This window comes from Sciurus carolinensis, chromosome 2 (assembly GCF_902686445.1).
Source record: "Sciurus carolinensis chromosome 2, mSciCar1.2, whole genome shotgun sequence".
NCBI lineage: Eukaryota > Metazoa > Chordata > Mammalia > Rodentia > Sciuridae > Sciurus > Sciurus carolinensis.
In genome coordinates this window covers 321,854-343,066 of record NC_062214.1, presented here as the reverse complement: position 1 = coordinate 343,066, position 21,213 = coordinate 321,854, and the positions used below count along the sequence as shown (strand labels likewise).

At 49.3% G+C, this 21,213-nt stretch overlaps 1 protein-coding gene across 13 annotated transcripts; it reads left to right on the top strand.

Annotated features, from left to right (window-relative positions):
* The first annotated feature begins 97 nt into the window (after window positions 1–97).
* Window positions 98–20,480, top strand: Tpd52l2 (TPD52 like 2). 13 transcript variants are annotated; one of them, XM_047538596.1, is made up of 9 exons: window positions 98–265; window positions 3,730–3,806; window positions 6,793–6,941; window positions 7,756–7,815; window positions 12,564–12,665; window positions 16,217–16,243; window positions 17,274–17,318; window positions 18,242–18,290; window positions 18,830–20,480. In XM_047538596.1, the coding sequence occupies exons 1-9, from the start codon at window positions 241–243 to the stop codon at window positions 18,923–18,925; spliced, it is 630 nt and encodes a 209-aa protein (XP_047394552.1). In that variant the 5' UTR covers window positions 98–240; the 3' UTR covers window positions 18,926–20,480. The 13 variants fall into 13 exon arrangements, with proteins under 13 accessions (XP_047394552.1, XP_047394551.1, XP_047394550.1 ...); XM_047538591.1 differs by having other exon boundaries at window positions 99–265; window positions 3,661–3,806; window positions 17,277–17,318; XM_047538590.1 differs by having other exon boundaries at window positions 99–265; window positions 3,661–3,806.
* Window positions 20,481–21,213: the final 733 nt, after the last annotated feature.

Sequence of the window (21,213 nt, the reverse complement as noted above, 5' to 3'; positions counted from 1 at the left end):
CGGGCAAACCAAGACGGGGCCAAACACCACTCTCATTGGACGTCGGCCATGGGGGCGGGACGAAAGCCCAGCCCGCACACAGGCGGAAGTGGGTCGGCGCGTCGCTGATTACGTGCTGCGGCGGCGGGCGGACGGTTCCGCTGACTCGCTAGTGCTCGGCGGGCAGCTCCCGGTGCCGCCCCTTGGTTCCTTTAGCGCCGGTGACCCCGGCCGGGACGCCAGCTGCCGCCCGGCTGCCGCATGAACATGGACTCCGCCGGCCAAGGTACCCGGGCCCGGGCCGCCCCGCCTCCCGCCCCTCCCAGGGCCCACTTCTGGGCCGCTGCGGCCCTTCCACCGCCTCAGCCTCTGCGGGACAGTGCCGCGGCCCCGCCTCCCTTGCGGGCCCCTGACCTCCAAGCTCGCGACGATCGCGTGCATCTTCTGCTTCTCTCCAGCGGCGCTGCGGGCCTCCCCGGGACCGCTCTAGGACCGGCGTCCCCGCTTCTCAGTTGGGCTTTCTCGTTCCAGGCAGCTCCCGCGGCACCATTCACTCCCTGCCCTTGTGCGCCCTGTCCGCCCCTGTCCCTGCGCAGGGCTTTTGGGGATACTCTCTGGCTCTGGACCCGGGCCCAAGCGTCGTGGGCGACTCCTGGCGTGCAAGAGCGGGGAGCCCGTTCCAGTGCTGAGCGCCGCGCCCCTTGGGTGGCAACGCTGCCTGGCTGCCTTAGGGTTGCCTTCTGGGAAGAAGATTGGAGTGAGTCAGGGGCACACCCAGCACGCCAGGCCTGTTTCCAGAACCGACGCCCAGACCAGGATGAGGTGGCTACTGTGGGGTGTGGAATAGGCCCAGGAAATGGGAGTCTTTTTTGTTTTGGTACCGGGAATTGAACCCATGGACGGTTTAACACTGAGCTACATTCCCAGTCCTTTGTATTTTTTATTTTGAGATAGGGTGTCACTAAGTAGCTTAGGACCTTGCTAATATTCCAGGCTGGTCTCCAACTTGAGATCCTCCTGCTGCAGCCTCCAGAGTCGCTAGAGTTACAGTTGTGTGCCTTTGCCCAGGAGATTAAAATCTAGAGAAGGTGGTACAAATATGCCTCTCACTCTGGAGCTCTAGAAATGGGATGCTGAATTTCTGCATAGACATAACTACTTTGATAAGTTCAGGAAGCTTTCTTAATGTTTGCCCTGTACCAGCATATTCATTAATCATTGGAATTCCTGGGTTCTAATACATCTTGGAAGTTTTTCTACTTTTAGTGGCTATATACAAAATGGTTGAGTCTAGAGTCTCCAGTTCTGATAAATTCAGAAGACTTTATTGTTTTACTTGCATCTCAAATTGAGGTAGTATCACAGCCATTAGAGTCTCCTAAATGAAATGAAATGCTCAGAAAACTGAGCATTTATGATGTGCCAGACACCATCCTGAACGTGTTTTTCAGGTGATTTTTTTACTATTACAGAGTAACCTTTTGAGATTGGTCCTTGCATTACCCTCATTTTATAGATGAGTATAGTCATAGAGAATCGAGACTCACCTATGGGTGGAGGCTTTAGCTCACTAGTTTTACCTATGGCACCAGCCCCACACTTATGTTCTGTAGTACCATTGATAAGATATTTTCCTGACCTTAATCCCTTCTGTAAATCAGTAAGTGATGAGTTTGGTGTCTTAGTTTCTATCTGGGGTGATTTCCATAGGATCCAGTTTTAGCTTTATAGGGGAAAAACTATTGAAAATGCCTTCATTTATTTCTTTTTTTTAAACTATATTTTTTAGTTGTAGGTGGACACAATACCTTTATTTTATTTTTATGTGGTGCTGAGAATCAAACCCAGGGCCTCATTCGTGCCAGGCTACCACTGAGCCACAACCCCAGCCCCTTCATTTATTTCTTAAAATATGGGAGAAAACTTGTAGTAATTTTAAGGTTCTTACTGAACTTGAGTAGGCTCAACCCATTGAGTGATGAAGTAAAATTATGTAGGTTGATTTCAGTTAAAAATTAGAGTCAGTTGATAAAAGAAATAGCTGTTTTATTTAATAAGCATTTGTTGAGTACCAGGAAAGTGTACAGCTTCAACATTGTGGGACGTGTGAAGAGGATAAGATGCAGCCAGTTCCTTTTACTTTTTGGTACCAGGGATTGAATCCAGGGGTGCTTAACCACTGAGCCACATCCCTAGCCCCCAAGCCCCCCAGCCCCCTTTTAATGACTGTTTAAAAATTTTTAGTTGTAGATGGACACAATGCCCTTATTTATTTTATGTAGTACTGAGAATTGAACCCCGTGCCTCACACTTGCTAGGCAAGTGCTCTACCACTGAGCACAACCCTAACCCTAACCCCTGCAGTCCTTTTTATATTTTATTTTGAAACAGGGTCTTGCTGAGTTGCTGAGGCTAACTTTGAATTCTCAATTCTCCTGCCTCAGCCTCCTGAGCTGCTGGGATTACAGGCATGAGCCAAGGTGTCCAACAGCCTACTGCTTGTAAATATGGCATCTTTGGTTTTAGTGCATTCAGTTCATTTTTAGTAGACTCTCTTTAGAATTTGTACAGTTGACAAACTTTACTGTGATTAAAGACACTTTTCCTTTCCAATTTTTATGCCTTTATTTTAATTGGAACATAATACATATCATTGTAAGCCTGTTTGTTCACATAAAGTGCTGGTTAAGAGGGAAGATGTTTCAATGTTGATTGTATAAAGGTACGAAGCAATAAGTCATATGTTTGTAGTTGGAGAGAACTGAAGTAATTTGTTTGTTTGTTTGTTTTTGGTACCAGGGATTGAACTCAGGGCACCTAACCACTGAACCACATTCCCAGCCCTTTTTTTGTATTTTATTTAGAGACAGGGTCTCACTGAGTTGCTTAGTGGTTCGCTAAGTTGCTGAGACTGGCTTTGAACTTGGGATCCTGCTGCCTTAGCCTCCTGAGACTCTGGGATTACAGACGTACGCCATCGTGCCTGGCTCAAGTAATATTTTTCCCTATGTTAAATCTTTTGGGCCTTTAGTGAAGACAGGAAGATTCACTTAATGTGAAGAAAAAAATAGTGACTACAGGAATTTGAACGTGATCCAGTGTGGCAGAGGCGTGGGAGGCAGTATGCCCATTTCCATCTCTGCATGTGCTGGTGTCTGGCTATGGGATGGGGTTCAAGAATGGTATTAAAAGTGTTTTTTTGTTTTACTGACTTCTTGTGGTTACTGGATAACTAGCACATGTTCCTTGTAATTTTAGCATGTCCCTGGCAGACATCTGAGTGGAAGGTAATGCTTGTATGTTTATGGCCATGTTAAATTCCTTTGCTCTAAAATATGAAGTCTATTAGATTTAGCCACTTTCTTTCTAACCAGGATTTCCTGCCTGGAAGGTAGTATTCTTACAGGGAAACCAGGGTTAGGGTTTGGCTCCCTTGCCCAGCTTTTCTTGTGCTCTAGCAGCAAAGGTGGTATTGAGGTTGCATCTCAGGTAGCCTGAGAGGTAGCTGCCCTCCATCTGATGCCCAGGCTGTTTTACAGGCCTTTCACAGAGAGGCATTGCTAGTCTCCTTCCCTCTCCCTGTCACCTGTCCCATCACTCTTGATTCTTTCCTGGTGGAGACCTCTATCCTATTTACCTCCCAGTTACTTGACACTTTCTGACCCCATTTTGTCGTGGCAGATATCAACCTGAATTCTCCTAACAAAGGTCTGCTGTCTGACTTCATGACTGATGTCCCTGTCGACCCAGGTGTGACTGCCCGGACTCCTGCTGTTGAGGGTCTGACGGAGGCTGAGGAGGAGGAGCTGAGGGCTGAGCTTGCTAAGGTGCTGTGACTCGGCCTCTGTCCTGGGGTGATCATGAATCCAGGTTCTCTTGGGTTAGTGAAGGGCCAGAGCACTGCCTTATACTCTAGAGGAATTGCCCTGGGGGTTCACCAACTCACATGTTCCCGCCCTTTACATGTTTGTCTCTTATGTGCCCAGTCCCCGATCTCACTTGCCTCTGCCTGGCACTGAGTAGGTGTTCCAGGAGATTATCCACTCAGGGTTGACCTCTCTGAGCATGTGGTCTGCTGGGATTTTCTCTGTTGGAGTTAACACTTAACATTTTTTTCCCCTTTTTTTGGGGGGAGCAGTGGTTTACTGGGGATTTACCACCCACTGAGCCATAACCCTTTCTTATTTTTTATTTTGAGATAAGCTCTCATAATTTGCCTAGGCTGGCCTGGACCTTTTTTTTTTTTTGTACGAGGGATTAAACCTGGGGGTGTTTAACATCACCACATCTCTAGCCCTTTTTTTTATTTTTTATTTTGAGACAGAGTCTCTAAGTTGCTGAGGCTGGCCTCAAACTTGCCATCCTCCTGCTTCTGCCTCCTGAGTAGCGGGAATAGGGCATGGTCACCGTGCCTGGCTTTGACAGTTGTTTTTAAGACCTTATGAGTCTATATGCCTATTTTTTTTTTTTTTTGAAGGTACTTTGTTTAATAAAATGAGCATTGGTTGGTTTTTTTTAAAAGGCGAGAGTCTCTTTAAGTAACATAGGAATTAAGGACAAAAGCCTCCAAGCATTATTTTTTTTTAAACCAACTGCCAAGAGTTTAATTTCAACCCATGATGCAGAGTTTAATGCTAAATATCTAACCTTAGTGCCCATATGGACTGAGTTTGGAGCTCTGTAGGCCTCCAGACTCTGCTGTGATCTTCTGTCATGCTTCAGAGCCCTCCCTGTCTGCTTCTACTCTCTCTGTAGGCGTCTGCTCTGTCTTCAGAGGCCAGCTCTGTCCTGAGTGTTCTAGGCCCAGGCTGAAGTCTGAGCAGATTGAGTTGAGTCTTGCAACCAGCTTTGAGACCAAGAGGACATCATACAGCTATCTTTGGATTGAAAGGAGAATGAGGGAAAAATACTGTGGGCTTTAAGGAGACTTTGATTTTATTTCAGAATGTGTTGGTTTAGAAACTGAAGTCACCAAAGTCTTTTTCAGAATTGAATTGCAAGATGAAGAGGTTTTGTGTCATTTATAAATTTCAGGGGCAGGCGTCATAGCGCAGTATAGAGCGCTTGCCTAACGTGTGAGGCACTGGGTTCAATCCTCAGCACCATATAAAATAAATAAATAAAGGTACCGTGTCCATCTACAACAACAAAGGAATGCTGTCTTTCTTAAAAAAAAAAAAAAAAAAAAAAATTTAATATAATTTGCATGCTCCCCAAGACAATTAGACTACATGCCCTTGTCATTGCCTTTTTTTTTTTTTTTTTTTTTTGGTAGATGGACAGAATGCCTTTATTTTATTTATTTTTATGTGATGCTGAGGATTGAACCCAGGGCCTCACACATGCCAGGCAAGTGCTGTACCACTGAGCCACAATCCCAGCCCCATTTTTAAAATATTTATTTATTTATTTAAAAATTTTTTTTTTAGGGGCTGGGGAGATAGCTCAGTCGGTAAAGTGCTTGCAAGGCCCTGGGTTCGATCCCCAGCACCGCAAAAAAAAAAAAATTTTTTTTTAGTCATAGATGGACACAGTACCTTTATTTTATTTATTTATTTTTATGTGGTACCGAGTATTGAACCCAGTGCTTCACACATGCTAGGCACTGTTACTGAGCTACAATCCCAGGCCACCACCCCCTTGCCCCTTTTTAACTGTCTTAATATAAACAGTCATTTTTATAGGAAAGGATTTTGTTTTGTTTTGTTTTTTTGGACAGGGTATTACTGTGCTGCCCAGGCTGGTCCCAAACTCTTGGGCTCAAGTGATCTACCTGCCTCAGCCTCCCAAGCAGCAGGGGCTACAGGAGTGCCCACCATGCTTGACTGAAAGGAAATGTTTTAGAATGACTCATTATACAGAAACTGGCTTCAAAGGATGCTTACTTCAGAATCTTTCATTTTTAAATTTAAGACCTGAGAAAATTCAAATCCTTAATATGAGGAATCTTTCTGTTAGTCAACTCAAAACTGCCTTAAGCACACAAGAGAATTTACATTTACATTGTATAAACTGGCTTTTTGGTACCAGGGATTGAACCCAGGGCACTTTATTTTTATTTATTTATTTATTTATTTATTTATTTATTTATTCATTCATTCATTCATTCTGCGGTGCTGGGGATTGAACCCAGGGCCTTGTACTTGCAAGGCGAGCACTCTACCAAGTGAGCTATCTCCTAGCCCCCACAGGGCACTTTAAAGACAGGGTCTTGCTGAGTTGTTCAAGGTCTCGCTGAGTTGCTGAAACTGGCTCTTACTTTGCAATCCTTCTGCCTCAGCCTCTGGAGCTGCTGGGATTACAGGTGTGTGTCATGGTGCCCAGTTTGTGTGACTGACTTTTGCCAAGGTCTGGAGCTGGCCTCAGAAACACGGATGTTGTCATAGGACTGTTTTTCTGTCAACTGGGTCTCTGTCCTTCTATCTTTCAGCTCTGCTTCTTTTTCACTGCATAGGGGATTCCCCCATGGAAAGAGCTTCTGTGTCCACACTGAGACCCAGAGCTCAGTGGGAGAAGGGGCTTCTCTCTAATGCATATGCCCATTCCTTGGGAAGAGCTCTGACAGGCCTCATCTGGCCACCCTGAGAAAACCCTCACTGCTTCAGTGGGACCGTGATTGACAGCCTCACCAGAAGTTGGGGAGCTTGGTTAGATAAAACAATGCTGCTGTAGATGCTAGTCCTAAAATGGGTTTTGTTTTTATAAGCAGAAAATTGTTACAAAATTCTGAGAAACTTTATTGCAGCATGGATGAGGATGTTGGTCACTTCCTGAAGTAACCACAGCCCATCATATCAACTGCATGCTTTGCAGGTGGAAGAAGAAATTGTCACTCTACGCCAGGTCCTGGCAGCCAAGGAGAGGCACTGTGGAGAGCTGAAGAGGAGGCTGGGCCTCTCCACCTTAGGGGGGCTGAAGCAGAACCTGTCCAGGAGCTGGCACGATGTGCAGGTCTCTCATGCGTAGGTACCTTGCTGGGGGGCATGCCCTGCTGGTTGGAGAGAGTGCCTCTGCTATGCAGATGGAGAATGTGAGTACTTAGAGACCAGATCCCTTCAGCCACAGGGATTGAACAAGTCTGCTTGGGAACAGCTAGACAGGCTTTGAGTCAGGAACATCCCTGTCTTCCTTAGAATGTAGAGTGTATGTGTTCCAAAAGTTAGATGGACATGCTAGTTGCCCAAGTAGAAGTTGGCAAGAGGAAGGTGTTTCAGGGTCCATATTGGAGAGATCACCTGTTAAGTCCTCCATGAGAGTGACTTTTCTAGGTCTGCTGACATGAACACCTGTCCTCAGCTTTCTGAATTTGGAAATTGCTGTCTACTGTCATGGCCCTGGCCCCATGGCTCCTCTGACACAGCATATCTTTGGAGATGGAATGTTTCTGAAAGCTGTGTCACACAAGACAGATCAAGTTGTATTTCCCAAGCCTCATCTGTGGAAGTGCAACACTCCTGCCTTAGAACATTGTAAGTCTTGAGTCCCGAACTGTGGCTGTCAGAGCATTCTGGGTCTCAGAGCTGTGCTCGCCCACTTCCCTAGAGTGGTGCTGCCTCTGGAAGCCTTTCAATAAAAGAACAAGGCCACCTTGGTGGTGGAAGATGAGTGGTCAGCTCTGCTCTTCCAGTGCCTCAGCTGGCCTTGGGCTGTCCTAGGAAGGCTGTAGGGCAGGTGCTCCTGCCAGCTAGTCCTTCTGTCTTCCCTGGAGTTTAACCAGCAATTCAAAGACTGAATTAAAGTCATCCTAAATATTCACCACAGACTTTCTGTTTTTAGCTATGTGAGAACTTCTGAGAAACTTGGAGAGTGGAATGAGAAAGTGACCCAGTCTGATCTGTGAGTGCCTGTGCCACCAGCTCTTTCCTCTGCTCCTCCTCCTCTTGACTCCCTGGGGTGGGGAAGCTGTGCACGTTTGGCACCAACTGCATTTTAGCATATGCTGGCTATTTTTATTATCTCAAATACAAATAAAACTGTCCTTTGAACTCCCTATGGACAGGGCATAGCAGCTGAAAGAAATTTATTCAGCCACTGGATCACTTTAAAGCTTCTCTGCCTTAGATGAGGGGCCTGAGTGGGGCAGGTGCTCCTGGCTTTCAGCAGGGACCATCTGCTGTGCTTTTGCTGGTGGTGGATTCTTGTTTGTTCTCTTTCCTTCCCCCTCAGACTAAGCTCCAGTTGTTGGGATCTTATAACTTTATTTGTACTGAGGGGCTCTTGCGTGAGTGGTAGGGTGAGCTGTGTGGGGTCACAAAGACGTCCTATGGTCTGAGAGGTGCCACTCTGTCAGTTACACAGCATGTTGAGGGAGGGTGAATTGCACATGGATAGCTTTGTCTTATCAGAGCTGTTGTTCAGTTACTTCTGCTGTTTTGATTGTTAATCTAAATACTAGCATGTCATTTATCTGATCAGTAATGTCTGATTGTAATGTCTTTGAATTGGGTAGAGGATATTTAGACATCTCTTTTGTGTGTGGTGTTTTTGTTTGTTTGTTTTATACCAGGGATTGAACCAACAGGTGCTTAACCATTGAGTCTTGCCCCAGTTTTGAAATTTTGAAGCAAGGTCTGCTAAATTGCTGAGGCTGACCTTGAACTTGAAAACTTTCTGCCTCAGCCTCCTGAGTCACTGGGATTATAGGCTGGTGCCACCACACCTGGCTCAGACATCTCTTTGTGGGACCTTTCTGTCACCTGTTTGGGAAGACGTGCTTTCATGATTGCTGTAAAATGCAGGCACCAAGGGGCTGGGGTTGTGGCTCAGTGGTAGAGCACTTGCTTAGCATGTTTGATTATCAGCACCACATGTAAATAAACAAATAAAATAAAGGTCCATTGACAACTAAAAATAAAAAAAAGTAAAAAAAAAAAAAAAAATGCAGGCACAAGGTCCTTCCACATTTGAACTGGGTGAAAATGTTGCTGCTGAGCTGGCCTCAAAGGTCCTTGGGGACCTTTGCTGTCTGGTATCTCATGGGAACCAGATTCCAGGAAGCTCTGGCAGTTTGTGTGCTTTGTTTCAACAGCCAGATATTACCCAAGGTATTCCAGGAGCACCTGTGGGCTGTTTTTGCTGCACTAGTCAGTGACTTTGCTGGGAGCAAATGTCCCTGGGGAAGAGACAGCCTGTCATCTGTGGGTCAGAGTGTGTGGACAGGCTCACAATGCAGACTCAGCCCAAAGGTAGTCTTGAGAGACTTCAGTCCTATTGTGTGTTTACAGCTACCCGACAAAGAGCTACTGGGAGACTATCTCAAATAATTCTCAAAGAGCTCACGAGAGCCAGGCATGGTAATCCCACCTACTCAGGGCTTGAGTCAGGAGGATTGGAAGTTCCAGGCTACCTTGGGCAGCTCTGTGAACCCTTGTCTCAAAAAAGGACTGGGATGTAGCTTGGTGGAGGAGCATTTGCCTAACATATGTGATGCCCTGGGTTCCGTCTCCAGAATTGCAGAAATCAAAAAAGGTTTAGGACATGTAGACTTCTGACCCTCTGAGAGAGATCTGTGGCTCAGAGGTTGAAGATCTCTTTCCAAGGTCTACCCTGGTAGAGCCTGTTCCTCTGGAGTCCTGCCCCGATTCTGTTGGTGGAAGAGTTGTCACAGTTATGCTTCTGGAACCAGGGGCCTTTCTCTACATACAGTCCAGGATGGTGCATCTCTGGGTGGGGGGTGATGATGTTGGCTCTCCTGTGTCTGCCTTTTGGGTGTCTATTGTGATCATGCCACCAGAGCCTTTCTCTTTTGACTGGCCATTTCTGTATATGGACGTAGCCAAATGCAGGAGATGAGTTGTTGACAGCACTCAGCTGCTCGGAGCTTTTTCAGGAGAAGGCTATGGAAATGTGCTGCATGGCTTTCCTGACCCATGTGTGTATAACAGGTTCTTTTAGCCAACAGCACCCTGGAGGAATGGAGCGGGACTGTGGCTGAGCATGTGAGTGTCTGTACCTCTGGGCTTAGCTGGCTGGCTTATGTAGCTCGTGCTGCCGCCAGAGCCTTTCTCTTTTGACTGGCCATTTCTGTATATGGACGTAGCCAAATTCTGTGGTTACGAAACTATCATTTTGTTAGGTTCCTTTTATAGGTTGATGTAGCTAAAAACCTGATGCTAGGAGCAGACCACACCATCAGTTACTAGTTGGTCCACTTTGAGTTCTTTGGGCTACAGGTGACAGAAAGCAGACAGAATGCTAAAAAGTATTGGCCAAAGGGGGAGCTGCGAGGACTCTCCTGACAGAGAAGCCCCTGCTCCCATTTTTGCTGCCCAACAACAAGGTGGCCCAGGTATGAGTCTCATTGGACTGGTTGCTATGGCCAGGGAGCTGGTATCCTCTGGTTGGCCTGAGTAAGGCTGGGGCAGCCCCAAAAGGGAGACTCAGGAGAAAGGACTGGAAAAGGACATCCACCAGATCTCCATACTTGCCAACGGACACACCCTGGGCTCTACTCTCTAAAGGTCTAAGTAACTCCCAGAGAGGAGCCGACTGGAGTGGCTCCGCTGAGCAAGTTGTCCAGCTATGCTCTTCAACCTCTTGGGCTCAGCCTCCATCTTGTTAGGTGGTGATGACAGCCAACCTCCCAGGTCTCTAGGGAGTGTTGGAGGCCCCTGATGGGCCTGTGGCACTGGAACCTCTGGAAGAGGTGGAGACCCTGCCGTCTCAGCTGGGAGTGCAGAGACCAGAAGTGCAGTGTTGGAGCCCACTGGTGGTGGCCAAGACCTGTGCGGGCAGCTGCATCCTGGCCCTGAGGCTTCTACTTCTCTGTGTCCCATTTCACACCCAGAAGCACTGAGGGCTAGGGAGCCCCCCTTGGTGTTAGCCTGGCTCATAGTACTGTGCGACCAGTGGCTCCTCATGTGGTGTTGCTCACCAGCTCCCTGCCTTGCCTCTGGACCCTTTGTGCCCTGGGTAGTTCTGGATGCAGGTGCTCGTTTTCTGTCCATTCTGTTTGTGCAGCTTCACCCTTTGGGCACAAATAGAGATTCTGTAAGGATTTTTGTTTTCTTCTGGTGCTGGGGATCAAACCCAGGGCTTCAAGCCTTCTGGGCAGCTGCTCTGCCACTGAGTCACACCCACAACTTCACGTTCTTTTTTTCAAATCCTCTGCTTTTGACTGTTTTACTCCATAGACCACAGATTGTTGACATGATTTTATGTATTTCGTTTTTCAGGGAAAAGTGAGGGCAATGTGTTCTGAATCTGTAAGTTGCCAGCCCGTGGTTGCCTTGTTCCTGTTTCAGCTGCACTTGTGGCTTGTAAGAGTCTTGCTTCCCTTACTTTGGCAGGAGAGGGTTCAGGTGGCTGGGCCTTGAGTGGACTCTAGCAGGGACTGCCAGCCTGGTTCAGGAGGCTGCAGTGCTGGTCTTTGGGGCTGCACACACAGCTTGCTGCCAGACCTGCCCCTGCCCTGGTTTGTGGTCTCCTGAGCCTGCTGGGTGGCAGTTGTTGGGAAGGTAAGGGAGGGCAGCTGATGCCTTCATAGCAGTCTACAGGGAGTGGGGAAGGATGTGGGAGGAAGAGCTCAGAAGGTCATTGCTGGTGCCTCCTGTAACCTGGTGACACTGATGGAGACAAGAGGAACTCGAACCTTCCTATATGACTGGTCTCAGTCATTTCTCCCTCAGGCTTAGCCAGGTTTCCCAGAGGACTCTCCTCACATAGGCCCAGTAACACTATCAGCCTTGAGAGCCTCACCTAACCTTGATTCAGCCTCATTTCCCAGCTGCCACAGTAAGCTGTGGTCCCTAAGGCTTTGGTTGAGTCTGACAGCAGATTCTGTCATGCTAGAAGCTTCATGTTTTTTGTGGGGGCAGCTGGACCAGAGCCAGCAGCCTCTGGTGTTGGCTTTCACAGTGGACCTGTGTCCCTGCCATCCCTGCAGCCTCAGCATCCTGCCTGCCTACCCTGCACTCTTCCTGCTGATGCTGATGCCAGAGGTCTCAGTGTAATGTGCCCTTGTGTGGGTGGATGCCGGAAGGGGCTAAGGGGGATCAGAGAGGAGGTCTTTGCTTTGGGCTCCTCTGTCTAGAGGTCGCTGCACAAGTGCTAGTCTGCACTGTGGATGCTGGCCCCCCACCCAGTGGGTGCCCTAAGCTTTCATTTTCTTCCCTCAGAGGGCTGTCTCATGAGAAGAAGAAGGGGAAGCTCTGGGCCTGCATTTGCCTGTTTGGGCAGAGAGCTAGGGACTTTCCTGGCTTCTGCTCTGGCTTGCCCAGGTGTACAGTAGACCCAGGGCTTCTGGAACCTGTTTTCTCTGCAGCAGGCAGGTGTCATTTTTAAGCAGTCAGAGGTGCCATGAGAAGAAAGGAGAGTGGCTAAGTGTCAGGTGCAGTGCAGGGGAAGTTGAATTGTAAGGTGAAGTCTTCTCACAAGGTGGAGGTTGCAGCTCTGAGTGTTGGAAGTGAGACTTGAGTGAGGGAGAAAGCCAGGTGCTGCCTTCCATAGCACCCCAGCACTGCCTGCCACTGCCACACTCCTCCCCATCTTTCCCTCAGGGACTCTCCTGGTGCTTCGTTTACTTGGTGATGGGTTGTGACCGTCCATGCTGTTTGGTTAATCTAACTGGTGTGTCTTTTTCCTAGCTACAAGAAGACCCAGGAAACCCTCTCACAGGCAGGACAGAAGACATCTGCTGCCCTGTCCACCATGGGCTCTGCCATCAGCAGGAAGCTTGGAGACATGAGGTGAGATCCCCAAGGCCTGGTCAGTGGGGTGAGGAGTAAGAAGAGGCTCTGCAGGAACCCTGCCTCAAGCCAGGGCTTAGACCCAAAGCCTGGGAGTGACCTTGCCAGCCTGGGCTGTTCTGCATGTGGCCCTTTGGGGTGTTCCTCTGCCTCCTATAGTCTGCCTTGACCATTTCTGTTTTCTTCAAGAGAGGGATAGACACTAGTCCATTGACAGCCTCTGACACTTGGGACTGATGGGGAGGGCTTTTCTCTCTAGAACTCTATTGAGAGGCAGTGATGGGAGCTGGGACCAGGTTCCTGATGGGGTGTCAGTCTGGGCAGACCACAAGCTGTTTCTGGGATTGGCTTTCAGTCTGATGTTTGCTTAGGTGTCTACCTGGGCCAGGGTTCAGAGAGTGCAGTCAGGGACCAGAAGACCCCACCTCTAGTGTTCTCTCTCAGAGCCAGTGGGAACCTTGTGGCCATCGAGGTGCTTCAGCAAGCAGGACAGGGGCTAGGGAGTGAGGGGCTCAGCATGCCAGCCTGTGTACACTTGCCTTGAGTTCCTTGTCCTGGGCTGCTCTGGTACATGGCATGCTGTTGAGGACTAGGCCCTGCAGCCTGGCATGCTGCCTCCTAGCTGTGCCTGTGCAGTCCTTCCTTGTGGGGTGTGAGAGCTGTAGGTCTCATGCTCACAGCATCCTGGGCCTGTCACTGGGGGCCACCTGCCCTGCCCTGTTACCTGTGCTCAGGACCAGTCCCCTCACTTCTGAATCGCAGAGCCTACCTCCCGGTATCCCCAGCAGCTCTGATCCTGTCAGATTTCTGTCCCTCTTCTTTCCTTCTCTCTTTTGTGGTGCTAGGAATGGAACCCAGGGTGTTGAGCATGCTAAGTAGGCTCTGTTGCTGATCTCACTCCAGCCCTGCCAAAGGTGACTTCTGGTCAAGAATCTGGTGGCTGAGCATTCTGAGTGTGCTGTTGTCCCCTCACCCCTTCCCTTCTTGAGCCCCCATGGGACTCAGATGAAAGCAGTGGTCAGGGTCCCTGTGGTGGGGATGCAGGTGTGGCTTAGAATGCCTGGCCTCACTGTTCTGGCCTGTTTCCACTTGGGCTGGCAGCTTTCCTCCTGCCTTAGGCTGAGAATGTCCTGCCTCCTGCCTTTTTTTTTTTTTTTTTTTTTTAAGTTATAGGTGGACACAGTACCTTTATTTTTATGTTGTTCTGAGGATCGAACCCAGGGCCTCATGTATGCCAGGTGAGCGCTCTACCACTAAGCCACAATCCCATCCCCAAGTGGGGGCTCTTTGGCATCAGCACTTTGCCCTGACTGAATTGGAGGTGACGACAGATATCGGCATACCCGGGGAACCATCTAGCCGACCAGAAGGAATGGCTTCTGCCCAGAAGTTGCATTCATCTTTTTTGTTTGAGGTAATCTACTGCCTCAACTTTTAGTATTTACATGTTTCTAACCTTGGAGCCAGGTGTGGTGGCTCACACCTCTAATCCCAGCCTCAGCAATGTGGTGAGACTGTTTCTCAAAAAAAAAATTAAAAAAGGTTGCAGTTGTAGCTCAGTAGCAAAGCACCCTTGGGTTCAGTCCCAGTACCCAAAAAAAAAAAAAAAAAAAAAAAAAGTCTAGCTTAGCAGCAGCTGCATGAGTACTATGCAGTGTCTCCCCTGGAGCATCCACCTCCACATTGAGGCTTTAATCATGGTCTCATGTAGTGCTGGGGTCCCTGCGTGCAGCCCTGCCCACCACAGCCGAGCTGGACCCAGGAAGGGCTCTGAACTGACGGTGAGGAAGGTCTGTTGGAACATGAAGCTGCTGTTTGCTGGGTTGCCTTGTAAGGCACCTGAGCTGCTTGGTGATAGGTCGGTGACAGTTGATGGTCACATAGTGCTAATGACCTGGCCTTGCTCCATGGAGGTATGGCAGGGCTGTCCCAGTGCCACAGTGGAGAGCTGCTGCCTGTACCTTCCTAAAAATGCCCATCTTACCACAGAACCTTTCTAAGGAGCTGAAGTATCTGCTGTGCTGAGCCTCATATCTGTGAGAAGCATTCTTACTCTCTCTGGGCTGCTGGCCATTCTGATCCTCCCTTCCTTTGTTCAGTGTGTCCTGGATGGAAGTTTAATGGAAGAGTTGAGCCCTGATGCTTTTGGCAGTGGCTATGAGCCAGCCAACCCTCACTCTTCTTCATCTGGCCTACCTTCTTGTGGAAGCACAGGATACCATCTCACTTCTCTGCTGCTCCTTCTTTGATGTCCTCTGTGCTCTTCCTGAGAAAGAAGTCTGCCACTGACCCCATGGTGTGCAGCCTTACTGGTGGTGGTCTATGAGCAGGGTCCTTGTAGTGTGCAGGTATAGCTCTGAGAGTGCCTAATCGCACTACTCTGGCCTTTTGGGGCCAGCCAGGGTGAGCAGGGACCTCAAGACATTCAGAGCACCCAACTTTCTGCAGTTGGTTATTTGTATTCAAGGTGCTTAAAGGGTATCCTGTTTACTATTGTGTCTTCCTTGGGTACACTTCTTTTGGAGTTTGTAGTGGTGTGAATTCTGACCTTTACGGCCCTGGTGGATCCCCATCATCTCGTTAAGTGACAGAGGCCAATAGTCTTGTTTAGAGACTGAGGCTGAGATCTCAGGGCTTTCTGAGGATGAGAGTTGGACCCAGGAGGGTGAAAGCACAAGTTTAGGGTACATGGCCCCTGTAGGCCCTTTCTGACCTTTGGTTCCAAGTCCTTTAAGACAACTTCCAATGTCCATGATGGCCTGTCCTAGAATGGCCGTGGCCTAAGAGATCTCTGTTGTGCACTGGACCTGAGGTGATGGGGAAGAGGGGAACTGGATTTGAATCAGAGAATGGTTTATGCCAGGCTCATTACTGGTTGGAGAAACTCAGGTAAGAGGAGCAGATTCCATGTCCACCTATGGATGGCGAACATGTTCTTCCATGGGTTCCTTGTGTGGGGAGTGTACCTTTTTGGCTTCCAGCAGTACAGAGGTAGAGGACCTGGCTGTACCATGGAGGAGAGACTGGCTGCATTGCCCCATGCCATCAGCTAACTGCCCTTGCACACGATTCCAGGTTGGCCTCTGTAATGATAGACCTGGAGCAGAAGTTCTCGGTCCCACAGGTGTTCCTTGTTTCCTTTCAGTTTTGAAGAACACAGGCCGCGTGTGGATGTGGGGTGTTGGCTCAGCCTGGCTGGCTTGCAGAACATTTCGTACCTTTGTGCTGCTCATGGGGCACTTGTGTTCCAGGCATGTCTTTGTTCTTCTTTAACCCCCAAACAGGTGTGGACACAGGCGCCTCTTGTACGTGTGGCCATGCCAGGAGGCAGAGGCATAGGTCATATGGCTGCTGGTGGTCCTCTCAGGAGCCTCTTGTGGAGTCAGGCTGGGGCCATGTGTCCTGCTGGCATGAGCACTGGAGGAGTGGTCATGAAGTGCCCCTCTACACATTGTCTCTTGCCTGGCCTCTGGGGCTGCTGCAGAGGTTCTCCAGTGGCACTGCCTCCTTTGTCTAATGCTGCCTTCTTTTCTCCTACTGCCACCTTTCAGGGCTCATCCGTTCTCACATTCCTTTAGGTAAGACTGACCTTGAGCACCTTGGAAGGCTTTTCTGAGTCAGGGCAGGTGGACTCTGGTGGGGTGCCTGGGAAGCTGCACCGGGTGGAGGTGGGTGAGTGGGTGTCATGGACGCACCTTTCCAGTGTGGGTATCGGCCAGCAGCATGGCCCATCCAGGGACTCTTTCCCCTGACCTCCCTGGCATCTCTGTCCCCTCTGAATGCTTCTGAGTGTGCTGCATCTGCCTGCTCCTTGGGCAGTGAGTGGCTGACCCAGCCTCACAAAGCACTGCATCTCAGCATCCACACTTGAGTTTATTCCTGAAAAGAAGCACTTTTGTGTAGGAGGGTGATGGCAGCCCTTTGGCTCTATCTCTGTCTAGCAAATGTAGGTCCTGTACCCTCAGACTGGGTTTTGTCTCACTTGTTACCTTGGAGCCCTTACATACTGCTCCTTAGGACTACTTACTCCCTTTGCTGACAAAGTGTGTCTTTTTGCCAACACCAAAACTGTACACTGTGGTACTCCTTGTAGCTGGTACTGGAAGGTCTGGGACCAAATCCAGAATAATTTGTGGCTTTAAATATTTTTTCTTAACTTGATCTGGATATTTCTCTCTTGTCAAGGATCATTTTCCTTGCTCTGAGTCTGTGAAGGCCAGGTGGATCAAAGGTTTTTCATAAGCTCCAGGCCTAGGGGCTGGGGGTGCAGCTGAGTTGTAGAGTGTTCACCTAGCACACGTGAGGCCCTGGGTTGATTCCCGAGCACAATACTGGCTTTTAATGCTGTCCTTTGGCAGTGCCATACTGCTGGCTGGCCTTGGGCACCTCCTGTGGAGCTGGGAGAGAGGAGCCTTGCGTTGTTTTTCCTTCTGGGTGTTGTGTGGAAGGGGCCAGCAGCTCAGTCCAACTCTTCTGGGAATGGGGTCTGACCTCTCCTGCCCTAGTGAAGCTGGTTTCTGTGTGAGCCAGGCTGGGAAGTGCCTGCCAGTCTGGTTGGTGCTCTGTGCTAACTTTTGCTTCCTTCTCTGCTTCCACCATGCTTCCAAGCAGCAACTACTCCATCCGCCACTCGATAAGTATGCCGGCCATGAGGTAACGTGTGCCTTCTATCGCTTCAGAGCTTCGGTGTCTCTGGGTGGGGGTTGGGGCAGTTCCCACCAGTCATACCTTGTATTTCCTATATCCCCAAATCTAGGAACCCCCCCCCCCCCGCCCCTGCTTTCAGCCAAGGGCTAGGGAAGACCCTTTTAGGCTAATGAGGAAGAGCTAATGGAACTGAAGCTCTTATCCTGAGGCCACTAGAGGAGACCGTTTGTTAAACTGGGCCCCCGTCCTAAACGTCCCACTTCCTCCCTATGGAGTCAGCAGGAGTCAGCAGGTGGAGAGGCTGCACATGGAAGCTGGTCCCTCTGCAGTGGGCTTTTTCTTTAGGTCTCACACATCAGAGCCCCAAGAGAACACCTGCACCCCATCTGTTGCTCCTGACCTGCTCAGCCAGGCCCTGCAACTCAGCAGAGTCCGTCCTCGTCAGGGAGACTCTTTTGGGGGATCTGGTTGTGTGAAGGCCAGTGGGATGGGCTGGCTTGCTTTCTTTTCTGCTCCTCACCCATCTGTAGTTCCAGAGCTGTCATTGGTTTTCCTCCCATTTGTCTTCTCTGAGATGTGCGGGAGGGCTCCTGAACTTCCTGTAACCCCAGTGCAGAAGAGCCAAGGGTATCATTCCGAGCAGGGCAGGCATGTGCCAGGCACCCCACCCATGACAGGGGCTCTGTGATATCTGGGCAGACACTGTAGTGGGGCATGTTGCCCTCAGTTCTGTTCTGGGGAACCCCAGAATGACCCTGCCTGGACTCCTAGAGGGTGCCCTGCCTTCTGTCGTGTCAGTTTTGCAGTGAGAGCTCGGGATGCTGTCAGGGTTCCTTCTGGACAACAGCCCAGCCCTGAGGCCCTTCACATTGAGGAAGGCAGCACCCAACTGCTCTTGACACCAATACCTCTTCCCTCTCTTTCTAAAGGAACTCTGCCACCTTCAAGTCGTTTGAAGACCGAGTGGGGACCATAAAGGTAATTGTCCCTGGACTGTCTAGTTCTCTGCATGGGGTATGACCTGTCACATTATTTGTTATTATAGACGCAGTTATTGTAGGAAGTCGTGCTGACAGCTCCCTGGTGCCTTTTATGTGGTTTGCTTCATTGACGACATCGTAAGGACGTCTTGTAGAACTGTGGTGCAGTATCTTGACCAGCGCACAAAGACCATAGTGTCCATGCCATCAGGATTGCCTCCTGCCCCTTATAGCCCTGCTCACTTTCTCTGGCCCCTGTCTTGCCAACCCCTAATCTGTTCTCCATCTCTAATTTTATCACTTCAAAAATTCACATAAATGGAACCACACAGCAGGTAGCCTTTTAGTATTGGCTCTTCATTCCACATAAGGCCCTGGGGACCCACCCAGGCTGCTGCCGGCCAGTGACTTGTTCCTTTTCATTGTTGAGCAGTGTTCATGTTGCATAAACTTATGTAGAAAGTGGAGCATAGGCTTAGACCTACCTTGTGTGTGTGCTGCCTCAGGTTTTCCTTTCTTATCTTTTCTCTTCTGTAGTCGAAGGTTGTGGGTGGCAGAGAGAATGGCAGTACCAGCCTCCCTTCCCCAACAGAGGGTGGTGACCAGCCACAGCCGGGACCTGCACCTTTCTAAGCCTGTGGCAGCATCGCCTGTAGCAAGCACACCCTCCTCATCATAACTGCAGCTGAGCAATGGGGCCACCAGCCAGGGCAAACCAGCGGCCGGTTTTGAGGACATTGGTGCCCGTTCACACGCAGATGTGGCTGTTGCCTTCGCATGATTAGAGAGCAATCTTGTGCATAGATGTTTACACTGAAGTCAGTAGATCAGCAGATTGCTGTGCTGTCCTTGCCAGGGCCGCAGGAGATGGACAGTGTGGAAGGTCCAGAGGGTGCTGAGCCAAAGCCCACGCTCCCTTTGAGAATCTTGTGAGCTCACTAGGACGGAGGGAAGAAGCATACTGAGTTTAAAACAAGTGGCATCTTCTGTTCCCTTCCTCCTTCCCTGACTCACAGAAAGAATTACACCACCCAGGACACTACCTGGCTGCATTTTATGTGGAGATGCCGAATGAGAGAACTGTATGAGAGAACTGTCCATTTCCTGAGACCGCAGAAAGGAAACATTGTCAGCAGCTGCCTGATTGTTACACTAATGTCCTAGCTTTGACAGAAGCAGATTCACTATTTTTTAAATGCAGTGAACTTTTCAAAAATTAAAATTCGTTAAAGCAGCTTTCGCCTCATCTTTAGAGAATGTTATTTCTTTGGACTCAAACTGAAATTCAAGCCTTACATCACCTTATGCTTTGTTTATAATCTTTTTATATATAAAAAGAGGTTCGTTAATGTTTCTGAGCACTGTGTAGAATCTTACATTTGGCCTATGTCACACCCTGCCTGTACTGTTAGTGTGTTTTATTCACTAATACCCTCTCCCCTGTGTGCAAAACTTGCTTCTCTCAAAGACTGGCAGTTCTCGTAGGTCCCCTACTCTGACCCATAGGGCTTCCGGGCCTCTGGGGGCAGGCAGGACCGAGAGAGAAAGCCTGTCTTTAGCACCCTTCGCATAAGGTGTGCCCTGCACAGTGCTGCCTTGCCTGGGCTTGGCCTGCCGGCATAGCACTGGCAGACAGCCCTGTCTGCCTGTTCACTACACATAGGATGAATGGGAAGCAGAACCAGCCCTGCAGTTGGGGATGGAATTTTGGAATGAGTTGAAACTGTCACCTTTTCTCAGGAGCTACAAAGATTTCTTTCCCATTTTTAAACTGCCACACCCCAGTAGCCTCTCTCACACTGGGAGCCTGCATGTCAGGAGGCATGGTCTGGAGGGGCAGCTGTGTGCCTTAGTGGCTCTTGGCAGGGCATTGAGACCTTGCCTGCTGTATGCACATCTGTGCATCCCTGAAAGGGAGGGAGCTGCTCAGCTCAGTGTCTGGTAGAATGTGATGTGTGTCCTTTGATAACAAGAGGCCCTGGCCACTTCAGACACCCTTGTGGCACTGCACCACACACAACAGGATGCGGGAACCAGAAAAAAGCACTGCTTAGTGTTCTTTTTCTAGGGTAAAAACTGTCGATGGGGTGTAGTGAGAAGGCAGGTTGCAGGAATGGTCACTGATGTATCTTCATAAAATGAACAATGGGCAATTTGTTAATAAAGCATTCCTTTGGGGAAAAATCCACATCTGCTTGTTTGGTGTGTCTTTCAAGATAAAGGCAAAAGAGTGGTGAATAGACTAGGGGAGTCCTTGCCATCATAGACCATACCCTTGGGAGCGGCAGGCAGGGGACAGTTTAGTACACTGCAAAACCTCTACTCTGTGGAGTAAAGGGGGCCAGTCAGTATCTCTGAGGAAGCTAAGTGGAAGCTGAGTCTGCGGGGCTGAGGAGTGGACTTTCCAGGAACTTTGCAGGCAGGCAGCATCTGTTCCACTGGCGGGCCTCCTTGCCCCTGCAAGCATCTAGTTCCATCACAGTTGAGCTATGCAGCATGGAGCCAAGGCTTGTGAGGCTGAAGTCTCACCCAGCTGCAGGAAGCTGACTAGTAGAGGCTGCTTCAGAAAGAAGGGCAGTGCAGAGGATGTTCACTCAGGCTCACAACCAGCCTCTTGGAGCTGTGATCTTGTTCTGCACGAGGGGACCATTTTAAATAATGGCAAGTAACTGAAGCCCCTAAAGTGCTGAATGAACAAGGCAAGTTTGGAGTTGGTGATTGATTTCAGAAGAGCTGAGATCACACTGGTGGGATGAGAACAGGGTCTTCACATGGGCAGGTCCAGACCACAGGGCAGCAATCAGGTCTGGCCTGGGCTCACTCAATGCCTGATTCATTCTTGCAGCCTCCAACAGGCTGAACACAGCTTCAAATTGGTCCCAGGTCCATTTTGCTGTCTCCTTCAATTCTGGCCTGCAGTT